Below are 25,080 nucleotides of genomic sequence, written 5' to 3' on the forward strand. Positions count from 1 at the left end.
AGCTGAATGATTTACAGCTATTAGCCAGGCTGAGTACATGTGGGGGTTGCCTGGTTGCTAGGGAATCCCCACATGTAATCAAGCTGGCTAATAGCTGTAAATCATTCAGCTGCGGCGAAGAAAACTTAATCTCCGAACACTAACAAATACTCTGAGACCACCCGACCGAGCTCGGGAAAACCCAAGCAACGAGTATATTCGCTCATCACTAGTAAGGGCGTTGCGTTTTTCACACATCATTTCACAGTACCAGCAAATTGAACAAGATTTCTGAAACCTCATGCATATGCTGCTTATTTTTTTCCTTACAAGTTTTAACAAAGCGTTTTTTCCAAAACTGTAGCATGTCAATTTTTTCAGCATTTTCAAAGCATTTTTCACCTATTCAGATGAATGGGGAAAAACTCAAGTAAAAATACAAGCAAACAATCAGGCAAAAATGGGGCAAAAACGTACGGAATTTATGCAGCATTTTACCTTCATCAACGTGTGCATTTACCCTAATACTGACATATTTGTAATGTTGGTCTGCATCTTTCACCCAAATGTACCTTCCAAGTTATCCCCCAAGTACCCTCCCTTGTCTTCCCTTCGAGGTCCATGCTGTCAGACTCTACATCCCCTTGTCCATGTGAGTGGCGGTGGTGTATCGTCCTCCAGGCCCCTCTCATCAGTTTCTGGATCACTTTGCCACCTGGCTTCCACACTTTCTCTCCCGTGACACCCCCACCCTCATCATGGGTGATTTCAACATCCCCATTGCTTCTCCCCTCTCCCCATCTGCTTCTCACCTTTTATCTCTAACCTCCTCTTTCGGCCTCTCGCAGCATACTAACTCTCCAACACATGAAGGTGGAAACTCCCTCGACTTGGTCTTCTCCCGGCTTTGCTCAGTGGATGATTTCACAAACTCCCCTCTCCCGCTCTCTGACCACAACCTTCTTTCATTCACTATCAAGAACTGCCATCCCGCTCAGGTCACCCCCACTTTCCACACTTATAGAAACATACAGGCCATTAACACCCAGAAACGTATGAAGAACTTGCAGTCCTCATTGGCCCCAATCTCCTCCATCTCATGTCCTGATTCTGCTCTGAAGCATTACAATGAAACCCTGCAAAGTGCCCTGGATGAAGCTGCACCTCCTATACATAGAACAACTTGGCACATACAGCGACAACCGTGGCACACGTTGCAAACACGTTTCCTGCAGCGGTGCTCCAGGTGCGCCGAACGTCTGTGGAGAAAATCTAATCTACCCGAAGATTTCATCCATTATAAGTTCATGCTAAAAACATACAACTCTGCCCTTCACCTCTCCAAACAAACCTATTTCAACACCCACATCACCTCACTATCCAATAACCCTAAACGTCTCTTTGACACTTTCCAGTCCCTACTCAACCCAAGAGTGCAGGCCCCAACCACGGATCTCCGCGCTGACGATCTGGCCAATTACTTCAAAGAAAAAATTGACCACATTTGATAGGAAATCATCTTCCAATCTCTTCATACCATGCACTGTCCTCCCTCCCCCACTGCATCTAGTTCACTCTCTGACTTTGAACCACTTACAGAAGAAGAAGTAATCAGGCTCCTTGCATCTTCTCGCCCAACCACTTGCACCAGTGACCCCATTCCGTCACATCTCCTCCAGTCCCTTTCCCTGGCTGTCACCTCTCACCTAACAAAAATATTCAACCTTTCTCTCACTTCCGGTATTTTTCCATCCTCATTTAAACATGCCATCATACATCCATTACTTAAAAAACCATCCCTCGATCAAAACTGTGCCGCTAATTATAGACCTGTCTCTAATCTTCCCTTCATCTCCAAACTCCTCGAACGCCTGGTCCACTCCCGTCTTACCCGCTATCTCTCAGATAACTCTCTTCTCGACCCTCTTCAATCTGGTTTCCGCTCTTTACACTCTACTGAAAGTGCCCTCACTAAAGTCTCTAATGACCTACTAACAGCTAAATCTTATGGTCACTACTCCATGCTAATTCTCTTGGATCTTTCCGCAGCATTCGACACTGTGGATTATCAGCTCCTCCTCACTATGCTCCGCTCCATCGGCCTCAAGGACACCATTCTCTCCTGGTTCTCCTCCTATCTCTCTGACCGCTCCTTCACTGTATCTTTTGCTGGTTCTTCCTCCTCTCACCTTCCCCTTACTGTTGGGGTTCCTCAAGGATCAGTCCTAGCCCCCTCCTCTTCTCTCTGTATACTGCCCCTATTGGACAAACAATCAGTAGATTTGGTTTCCAGTACCATCTCTATGCTGACGACACCCAATTATACACCTCTTCTCCTGATATCACGCCGACTTTTTTAGAAAACACCAGTGATTGTCTTACCGCTGTCTCTAACATCATGTTCTCCCTCTATCTGAAACTGAACCTGTCAAAAACTGAACTCCTCGTGTTCTCTCCCTCTACTAACCTACCTTTGCCTGACATTGCCATCTCCGTGTGCGGTTCCACCATTACTCCCAAGCAACATGCCCGCTGCCTTGGGGTCATCCTTGATTCCGAGCTTTCATTCACCCCCCACATCCGATCACTGGCTCGCTCTTTTTATCTACATCTCAAAAACATTTCTAGAATTCGCCCTTTTCTTACTTTTGACTCTGCAAAAACTGTTAACTCTGTTATGCTGTAATGTCTATTGTCTGTACAAGTCCCCTCTATAATTTGTAAAGCGCTGCGGAATATGTTGGTACTATATAAATAAAATTATTATTATTATTATTATTATTATATTTGGGGGGAATCCAGCCCTGCGGCTGTCAGGAGTCAGGACGTGTTGGATGTATTTGATGAATGAGTTAGATAATATCCATCTTCATTATTCCAGATGGAAAAAGACCAACAAAACGAAGCTGAGGAAGACCCATCCCCGTTTACCTCTCCTCCACCACTTCCAAAATCTTCTCAGAAAAAGGATCAGCAGCACCTCTCCTTCTCCCCCACAGAGGACACTTTCATTGACACTGCCAATCTCGTGAAGGAAGACTCAGACGTATAACCAATACTACGTCTAGGAATCGTCAGACACTCTTGCACATATTTTTGTATCGGTCAAGAACATTCATGTTGTTAAAAAAAAAAAAAAAACTTCTCTTTTTAGCCTTTAGGTGAAGAATTTTTGCCTTTTTTTAATATGCCAATTGCTATTTTTATGAACAATTATCACCATGTACTATATGTATATCTTTGCACTGAGACTGACTGAAAATAATATAAATATTTTGTATATTTGTAAATTTTTGAAAGAAAAATTATTGCTGTCATTGATCTGTGAAAACTTTTGGAAAAGTCCAATGAAATTAAAGGCACGGTAATCACTTCTAATAGGTTAGACAGAGGAATGCATTAATATGTACAGGGAACCGCTGTTTTAACATCGACATTTTTATAATTGTACAGATGTTTATAAAAACTTCTATTAAGAAAACCACCTTTATAGAATTACATGAAGAATATATATATATATTTGTGTACTGGTTCAGTTGCATATATTTTCTGGTACCTGTTTGTAGGCGAGTTTTCTTTTTAGTCTACTTACTATGCAAAACTTGGAACAATCAGACTTCAATGAAAAAATAAAATTTTTATTAATGATATATTGAAAAATGTATTGGATGTAGTTTTGTAATGAATTACCCATTTTATTGATTAATCAAGATCAAAGATCGCACTCAAAAATCATACAGAATGGATGCGGGTGATATCACACATTGTGGTCACTTGGCGGTAATCTGAACCACACACCAAGAATTATCATGGATTTCATATTTGGTTTTTGCCCGTGCTATATGGCTATGTATCTCATGGAGGCAGACCACATGGCTGATATTAGGCCCAACGAGGGATGAATTTTAACCTTTTGGTTGGTCACATCCTCTTTTGCTAATGGGTCTGAGACATTTTTTTGGGAAGAAAAGATTAGACCTTTTTGTCCTGGATTGCAAAACACTTCACCATAAAGTCTGACTCCATTGTAATCTAAGGGTTTTCTACTTTCTACTTTGGAGCCTCATTGCCTCTTATGTGCTATTAAATATTTCTCTAAGATCATTTGGAATATTTTTTAAATATGAAATTAATAACATAGAGTAGCAGTAGGGCTCCAAGAACCTCAATGTGCATCTTACCTAGTGATGTGCATGATGCCTTGCACCAAAATAAATTCCAATACCTTCAAAAATGTTCAACCTTTTGGTTGTGATTTGTGAACCTTTGACTCTCATCAGTACAGGACTTCTTTAAACTTTTCCCCAAAGTTTTGATCTAGAAGGCTATGCAAAGATCGAAGGTCAATGACCTCCTTCATCTAAGATTAGTGATAATCAGTCTTGCTCCTGACTTTTGCCTAAGCTGCCACATCTGTATCTAGCCAGCACCAATAATCAAAGGTTTTGGCTCCATGGATTCCAAAAAAATTATGGCCAAGTAATACCTTCTAGGTTTTTAGGAGCAACACTGATAATGATGCTGCACCTGAAAAATCCAAGGTGACACTCAATGGGCAATTGTGAACATGTAGGGCCACATAAAATAGGAAAGTACTGTGTTCAGTTGACCTAGCGTAATGGGTGGCCGAAATAGTAATGGTGAAAGTGCATGATCAGTTCAACTGAGTTTACTATCGCGAACAGATTATCAGTGTCATCACTCTTGGGGGGAACTTTGGACATTCATACTACCTGATCTAGTGGCATCAATCAGGAGGCCCATAGGTAGCCTATATCCCAGGTCTAAACCTTTCTGCATATAGCTTATCTGTCCACTGCAAATGGCTCCCATGAGACTGATAAAAATGGATATTAAATTTAATCTTAAGGCCACTGTACACATTAGATGAACGGCCGAACCCGTCGGTATTGGAGGGCCAACCATCTAATGTGTATGGGAGCCTTCCTCCTGTTCACTTACAGATTATGTCGGGGGACAGATAAATTCGGCGTATGTGATTTCGGATTGCCAATCCTTTTGCTCTCTAAGAGATAATGCCTCAAAAATGTTTGGCAGCGGCTCTCTGATATGAGAACACGGGAAGCCTCAGACGAATGAGCGCTCCTGTGTAAGGGAGAGTTGGGGGAGATAACTGCCGAATTGTTGTTTGGCTGACAGCTATGTGCAGTTTATGGATGGATTAGAAAAGTGTATGGATGGATTAGAAAAGCTTTCCATGCCTCCTCATTAATTCCCTAAAAGCGTAAGACCACTAGGACCATTTTTTTATTTTTACTCATCACATATTATTGTTTATAATGACGTAAGATCATTTGGGAGGCAGTCAGTATTTCTAATGAGGAAAAATAAGTGACTTGATTTATTTTTATCACTTCGAAGGTAGTGATTCCCTTGGCTAGTAAGGAGACTTTAGGGCAATGCAGTCTAGGAGAAAATATGTGAAACAGATATTTTCACAAACGGAAAAATATCTCTTTATGGCCTCCTTATTAGTCTTTCTTCCTTTCAAAGGATCATTATTTTGCATATCTTTTTTGCCTCTTGACATTGTAGTAATTATGAATGTCACAAACAATTGTTAGGAATTTATGAACGCGTTTTTTCACAAATAAAGGAAAGTTTTGGGACAGTGTTAGCCAGTCGAATAAAAAAAAATCACAAAAAAATATTTTATTGGGTATGAACAAGACACTTGTAAAAAGATGTTATACATCCACCTGATTTTTAGCTACTGCTTGTTCGATCCCGACAGGTCGAGGTAATAACAATTTCAGCATGACGTCGGCAACAATGGCTGGTGCATAGGATAGAGGAAGCCAAAATAACTTAGCATCCCAGCCAGCACCGTACCGCGTCCGTGGGTATTTGGCTGTCAGTGCGTGTTCCATGCAATTTGTAACCTTGGAGATGTCAGAACTACACAAAGTTTTCATAGAAAATCGCTGCACCTTTATATCTACAAGAAAGAAAATATAAAAAGTTATGGCAGGGAATAACGTGATATCTCAATTACATTCAGTGTACTGGAATAGCTGATGGAACGTTTATAAAAGAGTTAAAAACTAAAAAAAAATTTAAAAAAAATTCTGTTCTTGTCAAATTCCACAATATTTTGCAGTTCTTTGCTTAATACAAGTTCTTTATTATCAGATGCCATATGAAATTGCTTCCACTGGCTAAACACATATGGTTAATTGTCATCCCTATTAGAGTATGTGTATATACAGCGTCCTGTCCCAGTGGAGGGGTAGAGGAATGCAGAAGACTGACAGCAATTAATTTTATAATCTCTTTTTTTTTTGCTGCTATTTTTTGTGCCTTTTTGGCTACTTGTGTATCTGTAGAAAAAAAGCAAATATGTATAATTTCTGGAATATCATAAATAATATTGCTAGTTTTAGCATCTTGTTTTTATGTACCGGTAGCAGTAATCTGGTTATTGTGGTATAAAAAGAAGCAGACCCTTTAGGCTAAGTTCACACTTTTGTGCCAAAAAACGCAAAAAAACAAGGAAAACCAAGGAAAACATCCTTTTTTTCTGCATCTTCCTTCCTGCAAAGAGAACAGGTTTTGCTGCAGAAAAAGAAAAACGCTGAAAAAATGCCCATTGTGAACTTACCCTGTTACGTACAGAATCGTGTTATTACTTACAGTTATCAAAGTACTTATCGCCATATGCATATCTGACTTCCGGCGTCAGTCTGTCCCACAGTCGCTGTAAATCTTTCTCAATTATTTCGAGGCTGGTGACTCCAGTCTTAAAGAATCCAGGTTCAATTATACTAACTTTCACTCCGAAATGCTGCATGTCTCTCCTGGAAAAAATGAATGAGTAATGAACATTAGGTATTGGATTAAAGATGTTGATAAATGGCAATGTAAATGGGGTGGGCATATTGGTGACCAAAGTAGAGTTAAAGGAGTGTTCTCAAGTTTTGAATTTATTCTCTAGCCATGTGATAGGGAATAACTTTCCGATCGTTTGGGGTCCAAACGTTGGGACCTAAACCAATCTCAAGAACAGGGGCTTACTGAGGCTCTGAGGAGTCCCATGTGGATGAAGCGTTGGTTGATTGTTGATCTTAATGGGAGTGCTGGAGATTGCTGAGAACTGTGCTCGGCTGGCCTTCATCACTACCAAGCGAATGAGTAGAGCAGCAGTGCACATGATCATCCATGGCTTCATCCACACGGGACTCTTCAGAGCCCCAGTTCTTGGAATTGGTTGGACCCCTAGTCATAGGGAAGTTATCGCATATCACATGGATAGAGAATAAATCCAAAACTTGGCAATACCTTTTTAAATAATATTCAAGTGTCCATGAGTAGCTCAATCTGCTAATCCACAACTTTCACCCCATCCCCAACAACTATAACATGGCTGGAAATGTCATTGGATTAGAAAATCGGTTACACCATAGTTTAGTTTTAAGATGTCCACTAAGTTATAAAATGTTTTAAAAATAAGCACACGTAATTGAATACAATTTATTTTGAAATTCTAAACATAAAGTACATTATAAAATTTGTTAGAAATATTCCATCAACCATTGGCAGATGTATGATAGGTCTTTCCATGATTCAATGTAGGGATGTAACTGGACCCTGAAGCCAAGGGGGGCCCAAAAGGTTTTGTTGGCTCATACTAATCAAATTTGCAGATGATGCAAAGCTAGGAGGAACAGCTAACACTAGAGAACACAGAGAAAGGATTCAGAAGGATCTAGATCAGCTGGAACAAAGAGCAGTGACTAATAGAATGGTATTTAACAGGAAGAAATGCAAGATTCTACATCTGGGCAAGAAAAACAAAAATTACATCTATAGAATGGGAGGAATAGAACTAAGCAACAGCGCATGTGAAAAAAGACTTTGGTATACTGATAGATCACAGACTGCACATGAGTCAACAGTGTGATGCAGCAGCAAAAAAAGCAAACATAGTTCTAGGATGTACTAAGAAAACCATAAAGTCTAGATTGTGTGAAGTAATTATCCCCCTCAACTCCTCATTGGTCAGACCTCATCTGGAATACTGTATCCAGTTCTGGGCACCACATTTTAAAAAGACATTGAAAACTGGAGCAAGTTCAGAGAAGAGCTACCAGGATGGTGAGCGAACTGCAAAGTATGTCCTGCAAGGAACAGTGGGAATGTTTAGCTTGCAAAAAAGAAGGCTAAGAGGTGACTTAATAGCTGTTTACAAATATCTGAATGGATGTTAGTGTAGAGGGATCCCATCATTGCTTTTGACCTACAAACACACCTGTGCTCATTACAGTATGTTATTATACGGAAAAGACACATACAATTATAAAAGTATCATGTAGAGTTATAAACCCAACTCACCTCAAACTATCTGAGAAAGATTCAACACCACATTTTGATAGACAGTAGCCGCCCCCTCCAAAAGCCAATCTCCCCATCACGCTTGCCACATTGACGATTCTTCCACGACTCCTCTTTATTAATGGCAGGAACTTTATTGTGACCTCAATTAGTCCAATAAGATTTACATCAAGAACTCTGTGGAAGTCCTCCATGTCCAACCAGTCAGTAGGTCCAATTGGAGTGGCTCTTCCTGCATTGTTCACCAAGCCATACAAACCTATGGGCACAAAAGCGTATTATATACTCACAAATTCATATTTGGGGCTACTAGTGTGCTACATAGAGCTTTGATGTAGAATACCTTCTAAAAAAAAGTCAAGATGTGCAAACTATGACAATTAGGTCTATTTTTACGTGCATAAATGGCCCTCGTGTACCCAAGAGTGAGAGAATGGCACTTTTGCTCACCTATAAATTAGGTTGCAGGAAGGTAAGGAACCTCAGAAAGGACAGTTATAAGAGTATGTTGTGTTATATGACATAACAGCCTGGACATTCTGCTAGAATGATATAAAATCTTCATCTATTGCTTGAAACAGGGACCCGGGCAAATAAAGATGAGTTGATGTCGCTCGTGACTTGCATTGACGCCTATGTGAGGGAATCAGTAGTACATGTGTAAGGATATGGACATGCTGCCCATGTTTCCCCTCGAAGAAACAAGTTTTGTTGTGACGTGTATTATGTGGTGTAATGTGAAATGTCATGTAAAATGTAATAAGTGTTAATGATGTGTAATGTGAACTGTCTTGTGTATTGTGAATTATGATGTGCGTTAAATATGTGCATTTCGACTATGCAAACATTAGAGTTAATTTTTGGGACTAGCACAGAGCGGAATGAGAAACTATAAAGGAAAGTGATTGTTTCCTTCTAGTAAGACAGATGGGGTCTGGAGTGCGTAGTGAGTGGACTGCAAGGTCCAAGGTAGACAGTGTCGCATTCAAGGGTGACCATAAATGAGAGGAGACTGAAGAGAAGGGATAGCGAGATCCTGAGCATAAGTGACAGAGAGACAGGGTGGCTTTCTGGAGACGGATCCTAGGAGAGAACGCCTAGCTGCAAGACCTCAAGCTTAGAACTCTGGAAGGTAACAGACCTAAGCAGGACAGAGTAGGTGGGACTAGTGAAGGGTCTCAAGCGGAAGTTCCAGGGTGCCAGTAGTGGAAAGAGGTCGTGGAGCTGCAGAACAAGTAGATGACACTTGTTGATCAGGACTGTAGTGTTAAAGCTGGGGTGTGGTGAAGTAGGGAGAAACAGTGGACATAAAGATCCCTGGAATAAACTACTTAGGAAGAATAGTGTTTGGAAAATGCTTCAAGTTGTAAAGAAAACATTCTTAAGATTTTGTATCCCTTGTATATTTCCCTTACCAAGTTACCATTCAGTAAAGAGTTTATTTTTGAATGTTGGTCTCCATCATTGAATTGTGAAACATCCGCTCCTGGCAAACCTGCAACAATGGTGACATGAAGCTTGCACGGGCGTAAAGGCCCCGTCACACTTAGCGACGCTAAAGCGATCCCGACAACGATACGACCTGTCAGGGATCGTTGCTGCGTCGCTATGTGGTCGCTGGTGAGATGTCAAACAGTGAGATCTTCCCAATGACGTTGTGTCGTGTCGTTGGTCGTTGTGACCCTGTCACATGGCAGCTATTATGACAATTCAGACCTCGATGAGGGACGTCCTGTGTGAACGAGGTCGTTGGTAAGGTGTCAAACACAGCGATGTGTGCTACCCAGCGGGACCTCAACGATCAAAAAAAGGTTCAGGCCATTCCGACACGACCAGCGATCTCACAGCAGGGGCCTGGTCGTTGCTACGTGTCAAACATAGCGAGATCGCTACTGAGGTCGCTGTTGCGTCACAAAACTTGTGACTCAGCACTGATCTCGCTAGCGACCTCGCTTAGTGTGACGGGGGCTTAAGGCCCTCACAGCACAAGCCCACACCCTAGCCAGGACCTCTACTTTCATGTAACGTTCCGGGTCACCTCAGACGAGTGACTCGCCCATGACTATCGCCTCGCGCCACGTTACATATGTGAAAATAAAAAACTTAATATATGTTATCAGATAAATCCGCTTCTTTCTCCTCCTGGTTTATCAGTCATTCTCAAAATTCTTCATTTTAAAGGTGCAATCTGTCTTCAGTGAAGACCGATTTTCCTATTACTGAGATAGGACATGATGACAGTTGGTGCTTATAAAGTTCTTTGGAACTTGCAGTTGAATGTCTGTGTCGGCCTCTAGCTCCTCCCTGCTCCATAGAATTTTGAAAACACCAACTGTCATCTCCATTCTCAATAGTAAAAAAATCTTTATTCACTGAATCCAGATTTTACCCTTTAATTGAGAGCAAAAGATCAGCCCAGGAGCAGAAAGAAGCAAATTTCACTGATAAGATATATTACAAAGTTTCTCATTTATGTGTGAACTATTGATTTATGAAATAATAATAAAAAAAATTAGCGGTTACTCTTTAAGGGCAAATGCAGGGTATGAAAACAACAAAATTATCATCAAAACACTGAATGCAAAAGGTTCATTAAGAAGATATTCAGGCAGCACAGATGGTGAAGAGCATCATATCTGCTGCTTCCCTGCTGCCTGACTTCATACAAGGACATCGCTAACTGGAAAGTGTCCAGAAGAAGGACCAATAAAGTAGAGCGGTGGTCTCCAACGTGCGGTGGGGAAACTACAACACTCAGTCACTCCCTCGCTGCCAGGACATGCTGGGAGTTATGGTCTTACAGACTGGATAGTATAGGTTGCCTACGGAGATAAGAAATTTTACCTTTACCGCCTGTCTCCTCATCCACAAATGTCACAGCGTTGTCGATACTCTTGGGGTTCGTGACATTTAATAAGATGGTTTTCAGTGACGGAGACGTACAAGCCTTTAAGTCTTCGGACCCTTTCTCCGTCAGACAAGCAGCAATGATGGCAAATCCTTTTCTGTGAAGATTTTGCGCCAATAGATTTCCAAATCCCGAGTCACAGCCTGTGATAAACACATATTTGCCACGGACATCTTTGATTTTTAGGTTGTCTCTAACAGACCAGCAAATAATCAGGAAGACGATGGAGGTCAGAATTCCCATTAATGCTGGATGCACAATCCAAAGCTGGGAAAAAAATAATTGGAATAGTCAGCGAATGTATTCAAGCATTAAAAAAGTATCCAAAAAAATCTAATTGTCTTCCAGAATAGGCTTAACTTGCACTAAATTAGATAGTTACCTCCTTAAATCTGTCAAGCAAATCTTCCTCTTCCTCGCCCTGCAGTTGCAAGAAAGAGAAAAAAAAACAAAAAAAAAACGTTACTTAAGTAAAGTCATAGAAAGGCCACATCTACATAAAAAGAAGTCTCAAGCCGAGCGACGAGAACTAAACACAGCTCGTTACAACAAAACCTCTGCCGTGCATCATCGGAATGTCGCGTTGCCGGAATTTCATTTACAGAAAGTAGCGGTGCAGAGGGAAAAAGCTGAATAATGGATAGTTAGTGTGTGAGCCATAAAGTGAAAAACACTTTCTTAAAGAAAGAGTAAAATTTGCTCGAGAAATTTGATTTGTGTCAAATGTATTCATTAAAAATCGAATTGCTGGTAAAAGATGTTATTGAGCCCCCTAAAGACTCCAGAGGATAACAAACGGAGGAGGTTAAAAAAAATAAAAAATATTTAGAATAAAAAATATGACAAATGTTATACTCGCCTCTCCCATCATCTGTCCTGGCTCCGGTACTCCGCTGCCTCGTATCCTCCCACTGGCCACAGTGTTCTCTTACATCTTCACTCTTTAGCACCTCTAGTTCTTATTATGCCTCATGTAGCGTCATGGAATACATCACTTCACATCATCATGAAGTCACTCGAGGTCTAATAATCATCGCTAGACAAGCGAAAAAAATCGAAGATGACCAGAGAGGGAAAGAAAAAGTAAAAGAGCAGAGGACCGGGCGGAAGGAGGCTGCGGCTCCAGGACAGGTGAGGGAGCGGTATGATATATATATTTTTTTCTTATTTTCAGCGGATTGAATGAAAAAAAATGGATTCTGCCAAACATGAATTATTAGTGAAATTCTAAGTGAACTTGATTCTCCTCCACTAGATGTGCTCATCTCAAATTAAAGGAAATCTGGCTATATAATCTGAGAGCACCATAATGTAGAGGCAGAGAGCTGATTACAATGATGTGTCACTTACTAGCTGTCTTAATACATATCAGCATTAGATCATTAGTAGACGACTAGCTGCCTCGTGCATCCTAGTCCAACCCTACCCCCAGCACTTATTAGCAGCTTTCTGTCACTATAAAGTGTACACAGAAAGCTACCAATCAGTGGTGTGGGCGGGGTTATACACAGCCCAGCATTTGAGCTCTGCTAGATCTGTAGCAGAGAAAACTGTGAAAGCTGAAATCAGGGTCTCAGCCCCTACATCCTGCAGCTGTCAGACTACATAGCAAAAACCAGCTGACAGATTCTCTTTAAGAAGTGTTATACTTTTTGATTAAATGGGGTTTTCTGGTTTTGGAAACCCCTGTTCCTCGACAGTAATTTGCTTTAAAAAAAAAACAATCAAAGTGCGCTTTGCTCACCCTCCTAGGGTCCAGTGCTGCCGCTGCTCTTGGAGTCTGTTATTGTCTGCAGCTCTGACGTTACAGCTCTGCAGCAATAGCCCAGTATGCCAAATAATAGATTTAATCTTAGACTAGACGGTTTAAAGATGCAGTAAGGTTATCAAATGGCATCAGCCGCTTTAATAAATTCGGTGTATTTTTAAGAACGTTTAGTCTATGTTTGCTCCTTCTAAAAGTTCGGATTACTAAGTGTTCCCCAACTTGTGTGATTCCAGCCTAACAGTCTAAGCCATGAGCCGTCTATAAGCCATAATATTGATACTCACAGCAACCTCATAGTAGTATCCCCAGAACAGTGTTAGCCAGTGGTAAAAGTAATAAACATTGTATAAAGTGTGAGTCAAAGTATCTCGATAACTGTGTCAACCCCAGTGACCTCTCATCAGCAGAAATACCCTCTGGATGAAATTGCATTTTCCTATATATTGTATAGATCATAGAGTGAACTGCAGTCACTTTCTGTTAATGGACCCTGCTGAGTCATGGAAGATTGCAGATTACGTCTGTTGGGTAAGAGGGAGTAATTTTCAGTCACTTAGCTAATGATAAAGGTGAGATGTCTTAGGAAACATATGATGGCATCTGAGTTTAGATTGAATGTAATAATTACCAATTGGAGATTTCACAATTGAGACAAACAAATACAAATAATAATAATAATAATAGGGCTTCACACCGAAGAAAATGAATGAAATATGCAGTGACAGAATCAATCAATAGAAAAGAATAATGTTGTCTGAACCTGACGAGTCGGGTGGGACCAGCCTATGGTTAGGGGCCTCTCGACGTATCCCCATGCAATGATGTTGGAGAAGAGAATGATTGGTCACATGGAATTTGAATGCTCTACGCTTTTGTTCTGTTCTAGAGATGAGCTTCCGCAAGAGTCGTCTGGCAGTGACTTCCTCACCCACTCAGCCGACCGACATGAATGTTTTTGGGTTGTTAAATAGTACACATTGCCTCTTCAGAAAGGAAGATGACTTGAACTCTAGCACTAACTATTGGAAGTAGCAAACTTAAAAATTAAAATATCGACCTTTTAACAAGTCTTGCCACATTACTTTGGATAAAAGCCAAAAATGAATCTATTTGCAGATACTTGTTTCGGGATATTGCTTCTCCTCAGTGCAAAGCATGAACCCTGCTGAAACGTGTGTATGGCTAAGTCCTCTGTTATGATCCGGTGACCCTGGAGCCGCATGTGACTATCTCTGGAGTTGGTGGTACCTGTACTGACCGCAATCCTAATACTAACACCGCAACTAGAAGTAGCCGTGGGATGTACCTAACATGGCCTAGACACCTCGACACAGCCAGAGGACTAAATACCCCTAAAGATGGAAATGGGAAATGCTATCTTGCCTCAGAGCAGAGCCCCCAAAGGATAGGCAGCCCCCCACAAATATTGACTGTGGGTTTAAGAGGCAGAAAAGACAGAGTTTAGCAAAAGAGGCACTTCTAGCTAAAATAGAAAAGGATAGGACAGAGTACTAAGCGGTCAGTATTAAAACTCTAGAAAAATCCACAGCAGAATCTACTATCTACTACATCTTACTAAAGACATAGGATGTATATCTGCATCTCCAAAGAATCCAGCAAGACAGAAAAATCCAAACAAGTCTAAGCTGGACAAAAACACATTAGATAGCACTGCACATAAAAGCACACTGCATGCGTGCTACAGAAAACAAAACCAAATACTTATCTTTAGCAGAAATGACCGCAGGGCAAGTGGAGCCAGAAAGAGATGCAATCCCTCCCAGATACAATGGACAACTGGCAGGGATTAAAGGATCCTACAAACCTAAATACCTAATAGAACTGCAATAAGCAGAAACACCTGCCCAGATTACAATCCAGAGACCACTGCACTACCACTAGCAACCACCGGAGGGCGCCCAAGAGCAGAATTCACAACAGTACCCCCCCTTGAAGAGGTGTCACCGAACCCTCACCAGGGCCCCCAGGCCGATCAGGATGAGCCAGATGAAAGGCCCGAACCAAATCAGTAGCATGGACATCAGAGGCAAAAACCCAAGAATTATCCTCCTGGCCGTAACCCTTCCATTTGACAAGGTACTAAAGTTTCCGTCTCGAAAAACGAGAATCCAAAATCTTCTCAACCACATACTCCAACTCCCCATCAACCAGCACAGGAGCCGGAGGATCAACAGAGGGGAGAACAGGCGTCACATATTTCCGCAATAAAGATCTATGGAAAACATTATGGATGGCAAAAGATGCTGGAAGGGCCAAACGAAAAGAAACTGGATTGATAATCTCAGAAATCCTATAAGGACCAATAAACCGAGGCTTAAACTTAGGGGAAGAAACCTTCATAGGAACATGACGGGAAGACAACCAAACCAAATCCCCAACCCGAAGCCGGGAACCAACACACTGACGACGATTAGCAAAACGCTGAGCCTCCTCCTGAGACAACACCAAATTGTCCACCACATGAGCCCAAATTTGCTGCAACCTGTCAACCACAGAATCCACACCAGGACAATCAGAAGGCTCAACCTGCCCTGAAGAAAAATGAGGATGAAAACCAAAATTACAAAAGAAGGGCGAAACCAAGGTAGCTGAACTAGCCCGATTATTAAGGGCAAACTCGGGCAATGGCAAGAAAGCCACCCAATCATCCTGATCAGCAGACACGAAGCATCTCAAATAAGTTTCCAAAGTCTGATTAGTTCGCTCGGTTTGGCCATTTGTCTGAGGATGAAATGCGGAAGAAAAAGACAAATCAATGCCCAGCCTAATACAAAAGGCACGCCAAAACCTAGAAACAAACTGGGAACCTCTGTCGGACACAATATTCTCCGGAATACCATGCAAACGAACCACATGCTGAAAAAACAAAGCAACCACAGGACAGCGGTCAGGTTTGTCAGCCTGAAATTCCTGAAGAACCCGTCGCAAATCAGGGGAAATGGCAGAAAGGATCACCCCTTCCTTTAGAATGCCGACCGGTTCAAGGACCTCCGGAGAATCAGGCAAAAAGCTCCTAGAGAGGGCATCAGCCTTAATATTCTTAGAACCCGGAAGATACGAGACCACGAAATCAAAACGAGAGAAAAACAAAGACCATCGAGCCTGTCTAGGATTCAGCCGCTTGGCAGACTCGAGGTAAATCAGATTTTTATGATCGGTCAAGACCACAATACGGTGCTTAGCTCCCTCAAGCCAATGTCGCCATTCCTCGAACGCCCACTTCATAGCCAACAATTCCCGATTGCCGACATCATAATTACGTTCAGCAGGCGAAAATTTTCAGGAAAAGAAGGCACATGGCCTCATCAAGGAACCATCAGAATTCCTCTGAGACAAAACGGCCCCTGCCCAAATCTCAGAAGCGTCAACCTCAACCTGAAATGGAAGAGAAACATCTGGCTGACGCAACACCGGGGCCGAAGTAAATCGGCGTTTAAGCTCCTGAAAGGCAGAGACAGCCGCAGAGGACCAATTCGTCACATCAGCGCCCTTTTTCGTCAAATCGGTCAGGGGTTTAACCACACTGGAGAAGTTAGCAATGAAACGGCGATAAAAATTAGCAAAGCCCAAAAATTTCTGAAGACTCTTCACGGACGTGGGCTGAATCCAATCATGAATGGCCTGAACCTTAACCGGATCCATCTCTATAGATGAGGGAGAAAAAATAAAGCCCCAAAAAGAAACCTTCTGCACCCCAAAGAGACACTTAGACCCCTTCACAAATAAAGCATTATCACGAAGGATCTGAAACACCATCCTGACCTGTTTTACATGAGACTCCCAATCATCGGAATCATCCAAATATACAATCATGAATTTATCAAGATAATTCTGGAAGATATCATGCATGAAGGACTGAAAAACAGATGGAGCATTAGAAAGCCCGAAAGGCATCACAAGGTATTCAAAATGGCCCTCGGGCGTATTAAACGCAGTTTTCCATTCGTCACCCGACTTAATACGAATAAGATTATATGCCCCTCGAAGGTCAATCTTAGTAAACCAACTAGCCCCCTTAATCCTAGCAAACAAATCGGAAAGCAAAGGCAAAGGGTATTGAAATTTGACCGTAATCTTATTCAAGAGGCGATAATCAATACAGGGTCTCAAGGAGCCATCCTTCTTGGCAGCAAAAAAAAATCCCGCTCCCAATGGTGAAGAAGATGGCCGAATATGGCCTTTCTCCAAAGACTCCTTAATATAACTCCGCATGGCGGTATGTTCAGGTACAGACAGGTTGAAAAGTCGACCCTTAGGAAACTTACAACCTGGAATCAAGTCAATAGCACAATCACAGTCCCTATGCGGTGGAAGGGAACTGGATTTGGGCTCATCGAACACATCCTGAAAATCAGACAAGGGGGGTGAGGAGATTGACATCAAAGGAACGTCACCATGAACTCCCTGACAACCCCAACTAGTCACAGACATAGATTTCCAATCCAACGCCGGATTATGTACCTGCAACCATGGAAAACCCAGCACAATAGCATCATGCAAATTATGCAACACCAGAAAGCGACAATCCTCCCGATGGGCTGGCGCCATGCACATGGTCACCTGTGTCCAAAACTGGGGTTTATTGTTAGCCAAAGGTGTAGCATCAATGTCCCTTAAAGGAATAGGGTTCTCCAAAGACTGCAAGGGAAAACCACAACGTCTAGCAAATTCAAAGTCCATTAAGTTCAAAACGGCGCCAGAATCCACAAACGCCATGACAGAAAATGACGACAATGAGCAGATCAATGTCACAGATAACAGAAATTTAGGTTGTACGGTACCAATGGTAACTGAGCTAGCGATCCTCTTAGTACGCTTAGGGCAGACTGAAATGACATGAGAAGCATCGCCCAGACCAATAGGCGTGGGAAACCCCACCATAACATCTTTAACAGATTCAGAAAGACCCTTTCTGGAAATTGCCGCCAAAGCATCCTCATTCCACTTAGTCAGCACAGACCATTTTCTACATTTCTGACAATACGATTCTGCCGCTTCTTGACCCTGAAACAGGGCCAACAAGGTCTTCTCCGCATGATCCACAGAATTTGGTTCATCATACAATAACCCTAGAGCCTGAAAGAAAGCTTCTACATTAAGCAAGGCAGGATTCCCAGATTCCAGGGAAAATGCCCAATCCTGAGGATCGCCACGCAGCAGAGAGATGACAATTTTTACCTGCTGTATGGGATCACCAGAAGAACGAGGTTTCAGAGCAAAAAACAGTTTACAGTTATTTTTAAAACTCAAAAATTTTGACCTGTCCCCAAAAAATAAATCAGGAGTAGGAATCCTAGGCTCTAAAACCGGAGTCTGAACAATATAATCGGAAATACCCTGTACTCTAGCAGCAAGCTGGTCCACACGAGAAGCCAATCCCTGAACATCCATGCCAACACGCAGCTCCTCAGTCACCCAGAGGTAAAGAGGGAAGGAAAGACAAAACAGACTACAGAAAAAAAAATGGCTCAGCACTTTTCTTCCCTTCTTCTGAGATGCATTTAACTCATTGTGGGCCAGTTGTACTGTTATGATCCGGTGACCCTGGAGCCGCATGCGACTATCTCTGGAGTTGGTGGTACCTGTACTGACCGCAATCCTAATACTGACACCGCAACTAGAAGTAGCCGTGGGATGTACCTAACATGGCCTAGACACCTTGACACAGCCAGAGGACTAAATACCCCTAAAGATGGAAATGGGAAATACTATCTTGCCTCAGAGCAGAGCCCCCAAAGGATAGGCAGCCCCCCACAAATATTGACTGTGAGTTTAAGAGGAAATACGTACACAGGCAGAAAAGACAGAGTTTAGCAAAAGAGGCACTTCTAGCTAAAATAGAAAAGGATAGGACAGAGTACTAAGCGGTCAGTATTAAAACTCTAGAAAAATCCACAGCAGAATCTACTATCTACTACATCTTACTAAAGACATAGGATGTATATCTGCATCTCCAAAGAATCCAGCAAGACAGAAAAATCCAAACAAGTCTAAGCTGGACAAAAAACACATTAGATAGCACTGCACATAAAAGCACACTGCATGCGTGCTACAGAAAACAAAACCAAACACTTATCTTTAGCAGAAATGACTGCAGGGCAAGTGGAGCCAGAAAGAGATGCAATCCCTCCCAGATACAATGGACAACTGGCAGGGATTGAAGGATCCTACAAACCTAAATACCTAATAGAACTGCAATAAGCAGAAACACCTGCCCAGATTACAATCCAGAGACCACTGCACTACCACTAGCAACCACCGGAGGGAGCCCAAGAGCAGAATTCACAACAGTCCTCATTCAGGTGTCGTTTTCTTTTTTTCTTTTGCGTATGAGAAAGAACAGATTGTTTTTTATGAGTCAGTTGTATTTAATCCATGTATCCATTTTTACCATCACATATGCAAAAGAAATTCCAAGCTATCCATTAAACAGGGAGTATTTGAATGACATATGAATGGCGTGCATGTGCTATCCACTTTTTTGATGGACCCATAAGCTTGAATGGGCGAGTCTGAACTGTGACTCAGATAAAAAAACGGACAATATGTTTCTTTTTGCTGACACTCAGAAGGAATATGTGAACAGCTCCATGGCCTATGAGGGGCACATGTTCTATCCATGAAAATCATGGATAAAAGTCTGAAAAACTGACATCTGAATGAGACTTAAAGGGAACATGTCATGCTCAAAATGGTCTCTGAGCTGAAGGCAGAATGTTATAGAGCAGGAGGAGCTGATTGTATTGATGTACGTTTTATAGGGAAAGTTTCTATAAGATTATAAAGATTATAAGATTATAAATATAAAACTAAAACCCTCACTCTTTGTATCCATATGAGTCCAGTGAGCAGTCCTACTCAGTGATTGACAGTACTCATATACACAGGAATTCAATAAATAAAATGCAAGTTATACTGAATCTTTTCCAACAGACCTATAAATCATTCTTCTCAGCTTAATGACGTTCTTTGCACTTTCAGATTGTAGCCCCAACAGTGCTCAATGGAATGTTCAGTAGTTTAGAAATTCATATGTAACCAATGCCATGCAATGTTTTGCATCAATAAGATTGCGAAGGTCTTGAGACAGCTCATTTGTTTTACCCATTATGAGATGTTTCATGTGTGGCACTTTAGTAATGGCCATCAGTTGAACCAGCTGATATTATTTTCACTAAGTGACAGGATTTCTCTCTAATTACTGATAGATTTTACCTAGTGTCATGACTTTTCATTACTTTTTTCATCTTTCTTGCTGTGTTCAATATTTTTTTCCTGTGTCATCTCTCATTATTACGCAAACACTGACGAGCAAAAAGATAACATTGTTTTGAACTTTTGACTTTCAGGCTCTATATCTCACCATCCACTACAGCTTCGAACATGAGACTACCATAATTTTATAGACATTATTTATTATTATTTATCAACTTGGCTATTTCATGCATATTTCATGTTTAACTTGTAACTATTTAGCATTTTATTAGTTATGCAGAGTCTTGTCCACCATTTTGATTTTAAATACTGCCTGAATCCCTATGGATATGCACTTGATCAGATTCAAGCTTGTCTTGACTGAAATCTGATCTCAGGTCTCTTCTACACGTTCCCAAATTTTGTGTATACTGGTCAACTCATTTGGGTATGTATACTACCCACAAGTGTTCGATTGAGTTGAGGTCTGGGGACTGTGGGGGCCAATCCAGCACCTCTACTTCATTGTTATTGAACCATTTATTCACCAATCTCGATGTATGCTTCTGGTCATTGTCCTGCTGTAACACTGTCATCTTTTTCATACCAATAATACTCGAGTGTACAAAGTAACTCGTCTTGTGGGATACTCACATATAGCTCAGCATTGAGACCACCATCAATCCTGGCCATGTATCCAACACCTTTGGCTGTGAAACAACCCCATATCATCAGGTTTCCTTCACAGAACTTGATAGTTCCTTCAATTTCTTGATCCATTAGCCCCTTTTCCCTTGTTACTTCCAAACCCATTTGCACTCATCAGAGCCTAGTCTATTGACTTTCGTCTCATCGCTGCAAATCACCCGTGTCCAATCTTCTACTGTCCACTTTTAGTACTTTTTGGCAAAGTACTAAACTTGAGCAGACATTTGACGATATTACAGTTGAGGTTTCTTCACCTTTTTTCAAGCCACCATTCCAGACTTGTGTAATGTGTGCTGTACGGTGCTCGCATGGACATCTTTGATTTCACTATTGCAAAGCAATACGAGACAATTCCACTGCCATGTTTGTCGCGCCAGAACTGATAGACCTTGTGGTGAGCCAACTTGTTGACTCCGATATTTTGCCTGGACGTCCACCACTTGGCTTTTGAATGGATGGATGGAGTTCATTTCGTATTCTTCCAACTGTTATGATACTCACATGATGCAGTTTGGTAATTTACTTGGCTGAGAGACCGCTATCGATGAGTGAATGATGCGGTTTCCCTTTTTCTTGGGAAATCTTCATGGTGCTCCTCGATTCGAACCAGTGACCTCTTGCTTGGGAATCAACCTAATAACATACTGAGCTATGAGGGAATGTGAAAACAGGTTGTAATTTGTAGTATACGGGAAGAAAAATATTTTTCCACCACCAGGAGCAAAACAGTAACAATGCAGTGACATGACAAGAATCTGCATAACTAATAATATGCTAAATAGTTACAAGTCAAATTTATGAAATGATAGTAGTCTAACTTTCGAAGCAGTAGTGGATGGTGAGATATGGAGCCTGTAAGTCAACAGTTCAAAATATTGTTATCCTTTTTCTCATCTGTGCAACTTACCGTAATTTATGGACATTTATGGTTTGATTTCTTTGCCTGTGTGGATTGGATATGCTGTTACCGACATCTCGTGAGAGTTTCATGTAAATAGCACCTTTAGGCTGGTTTCACATTTGCGTTTTTTGCCGCTGCGTTTTAGCGCAAAAAACCGCATGCGTTTTTTTCCTATATTTAACATTAAAAACGCATGCTTTTTTTGTATGCGTTTTGCCGCGTTTGATGACCCATGCATCGTTTCTATGCTTGCGTTTTGTTGCAGAAATGCAACATGTAGTAATTTCTAGAGGATTTTTTTGCCGCAAAAAAACATATTGCTGTCTATGTAAACGCATGCGTTTTTAAGCACATGCGTTTGGTTGCATTTTAAACTCATGCGTTTCCATAGAAAAAAACAAGAATACACACTGATAAGCCACCCCCCACCATCAAGGTGATAAAGGGATCCAAACCCTAACCCTAACCCTAACCCATCAAGGTGATAAAGGGATCCAAACCCTAACCCTACCCCTAACCCTAACCCATCAAGGTGATAAAGGGATCCAAACCCTAACCCTAACCCATCAAGGTGATAAAGGGATCCAAACCCTAACCCTAACCCTACCCCTAACCATAACCCATCAAGGTGATAAAGGGATCCAAACCCTAACCCTAACCCATCAAGGTGATAAAGGGATCCAAACCCTAACCCTAACCCTACCCCTAACCCTAACCCTAACCCATCAAGGTGATAAAGGGATCCAAACTCTAACCCTAACCTAACCCATTAAGGTGATAAAGGGATCCTAACCCTAACCCTAACCCTAACCCTTCAAGGTGATAAAGGGATCCAAACCATAACCCTAACCCTAACCCTACCACTAACCCTAACCCTAACCCATCAAGGTGATAAAGGGATCCAAACCCTAACCCTAACCCATCAAGGTGATAAAGGGATCCAAACCCTAACCCTACCCCTACCCCTAACCCTAACCCATCAAGGTGATAAAGGGATCCAAACTCTAACCCTAACCCTAACCCTAACCCCAACCCTAGCTATTTCTATTTATAGTGGGTTTTCTAGATGACTTTGATGATTGGCAGCTGTCACACACTTCTCAGCATGCGTTTCAAAAACGCAAAAGCAGGAAAAAACGCATGTAAACGCGTCAAAACGCCACCTTTTTTTTACCGCATGAGAAAACACATGCGTCCAAAAAATGCAGTGTTTGCACGCGTTTACATGCATTTTTTTCACCACCTGCGTTTGCGTTTTAAACGCTGCATTTTTAAACCCAAATGTGAAACTAGCCTTAGAAATATCTTTACTTAAAAAATTGGTGATGTGTTCAATACTTATTTCACCCACTGTATGTCTATATATGTATATATATATATATATATATATATATATATATATATATATATATATATATATATATATATATATATATATATATATACATAAAATTAAAAAGGGAGATATAATATCACTGTATCTATATAGACCAGTCACATTTATTTGTGTTCCGGTATTCTCCACTCTATCTACATACAGAATATGTAATCTAAACCACTCATTATTACGAGGTGACAAATGTTGTGCATAAAAATCCAAAGTTACATTCTACATGCAAGACAGTAAATACAGACATGAATGATTTCCCATTCATAAGTACATAACCCGCACTATGTATAATGCACTTACATTATGGAGCAGCATTGTGAAGGAGGGCGCTGTGTGTAACGCCTGGGTCCTTCTACAGGAACTCAATCTCTGATCAATGCATCGTGTTGCCCAAAGTACAAAAAGTTGCTCAGAGATCCCGTATCCCAAGGAAAAAATAAAAATAAAACATCCTTTCACCTGGCAGTGCAATTCTTTAGGGCTTTCAATGGGTGTCATAATCCATAGGAAACCTGTAAACATTCACGTTTCACTTTGGCCCATCATATATCCTCCTCCTGATTATTTTTGGAACACATAGACCTAAGCCTTATTAACAGAGACTAAATCACCAGCGGCTGAGCTGCCTGAGGGCTGGCGGGGCTAAGTGTTAATTATATATATTGTTATGCTAAGCCATCTATCCAGGGTATTAACTTCAGCAGATATCAGGCGGCCATCCTCACACATCAACTCATCAGCTTTTTAAGAAATGTTTCTCTTCTCACAGCCGGAACGGTCTTCATTGTCTTGGCACATCCACAGTGTGTACTTTGGAGATTACTGGATTGATTGTCTTCCTTTCTGCCTTTCTGACCTTGGCATACTACACAAATAAGAGGTCTACTTTATCGCCAGAGGATGGAATTCATGGAGAACAAAGGCGGCATTATTGCACCTTCTGTCATCATTTTTTTTAAAGAGTTGTCTAGGATAAGAAGCCCATTTATGAGCCATTTTATGTAAACCCCCTAAGAATTTGCCGGGACTGTTTACAAAAAATCGCGAAAGAGCCAGAAAATCAGTCAAATATGATCATAATGTATTACACATTGTACATATTTGGCAGGGAATGGGCTGTGGAACATACATTTACATATTTTACTATCTGTCCCAATAGCAGTAACACTCAATTCATACATCTTTAAGACTTGCCAATTTGCCATACATATTAGATGGCCATCGGCCAAAAGATAGTTCACAGCCACCATCTCAGCCGACTCTTCTCCCATATACAGGAGTGTCCAAACGCCGAGAGCTCCTTACTTCTCTCTGAGAAAACTGAAAGGTTGGCTGTTGGCTTATTTCAGGGAGAACAATTCGATCAACAGTCCAAAAAAAAGGATATTTTGATCGACACCACCCCAGACCACCATTTGGCCGGCGCACCCATACACATTAGACTGTCATATGAACCTATCGATATTGGTGGCTTCAGCTGCCGACATATGTCTAATGTGTATGGCCGGCTTTAAATTGCAGAAAATAATTGAAAGATTTAACTGAGAGGTGATTGACCATCAACATGCAGTTCCTGACATATCCTGGGAATTTATATACAAGGTTGTGTCACTGATTGAATATCATTAGCGACGGTTGTTAATTACTCATAATACATAAGCACTTTATGGCTGTTATATTAATCTGTGCAGAAGGTTAATGATAGCAAATCATGTTGCATTTTTAAAGAACTATGACCTTAGTAAAATTGCTACTTTTTTTTTTAAGTAAATTTTTCAGGCATCAAAAATTACCCTTTATTGTGTAAAGGGCATTTTTTTTCTTTTTCAGTTGAATCAGTACTCAAATTTGAAGAATTA

At 41.2% G+C, this 25,080-nt stretch overlaps 2 protein-coding genes across 4 annotated transcripts in view; one reads left to right on the top strand and one right to left on the bottom strand.

Moving 5' to 3' along the window:
* Nucleotides 1–3,639, top strand: part of LRP2 (LDL receptor related protein 2) — a 218,059-nt gene extending 214,420 nt beyond the window's left edge. For all 3 annotated transcript variants that reach the window (XM_077272772.1, XM_077272773.1, XM_077272774.1), the window contains one exon: nt 2,861–3,639. In XM_077272772.1, the coding sequence (XP_077128887.1) occupies nt 2,861–3,031 (171 nt within the window). In that variant the 3' untranslated portion in view covers nt 3,032–3,639. The remainder of the gene's footprint in view (nt 1–2,860) is intronic.
* A 1,868-nt stretch (nt 3,640–5,507) lies between these two features.
* Nucleotides 5,508–24,000, bottom strand: LOC143785978 (retinol dehydrogenase 7-like). Its single transcript, XM_077275135.1, has 6 exons — nt 23,522–24,000; nt 11,622–11,660; nt 11,176–11,506; nt 8,332–8,590; nt 6,634–6,797; nt 5,508–5,938 (listed from the first exon to the last, which is right to left on the bottom strand). The coding sequence occupies exons 1-6, from the start codon at nt 23,741–23,743 to the stop codon at nt 5,688–5,690; spliced, it is 1,266 nt and encodes a 421-aa protein (XP_077131250.1). The 5' UTR covers nt 23,744–24,000; the 3' UTR covers nt 5,508–5,687.
* Between the last annotated feature and the right edge of the window lie 1,080 nt (nt 24,001–25,080).

This window comes from Ranitomeya variabilis, chromosome 7 (genome assembly GCF_051348905.1).
Source record: "Ranitomeya variabilis isolate aRanVar5 chromosome 7, aRanVar5.hap1, whole genome shotgun sequence".
Taxonomy (NCBI): domain Eukaryota; kingdom Metazoa; phylum Chordata; class Amphibia; order Anura; family Dendrobatidae; genus Ranitomeya; species Ranitomeya variabilis.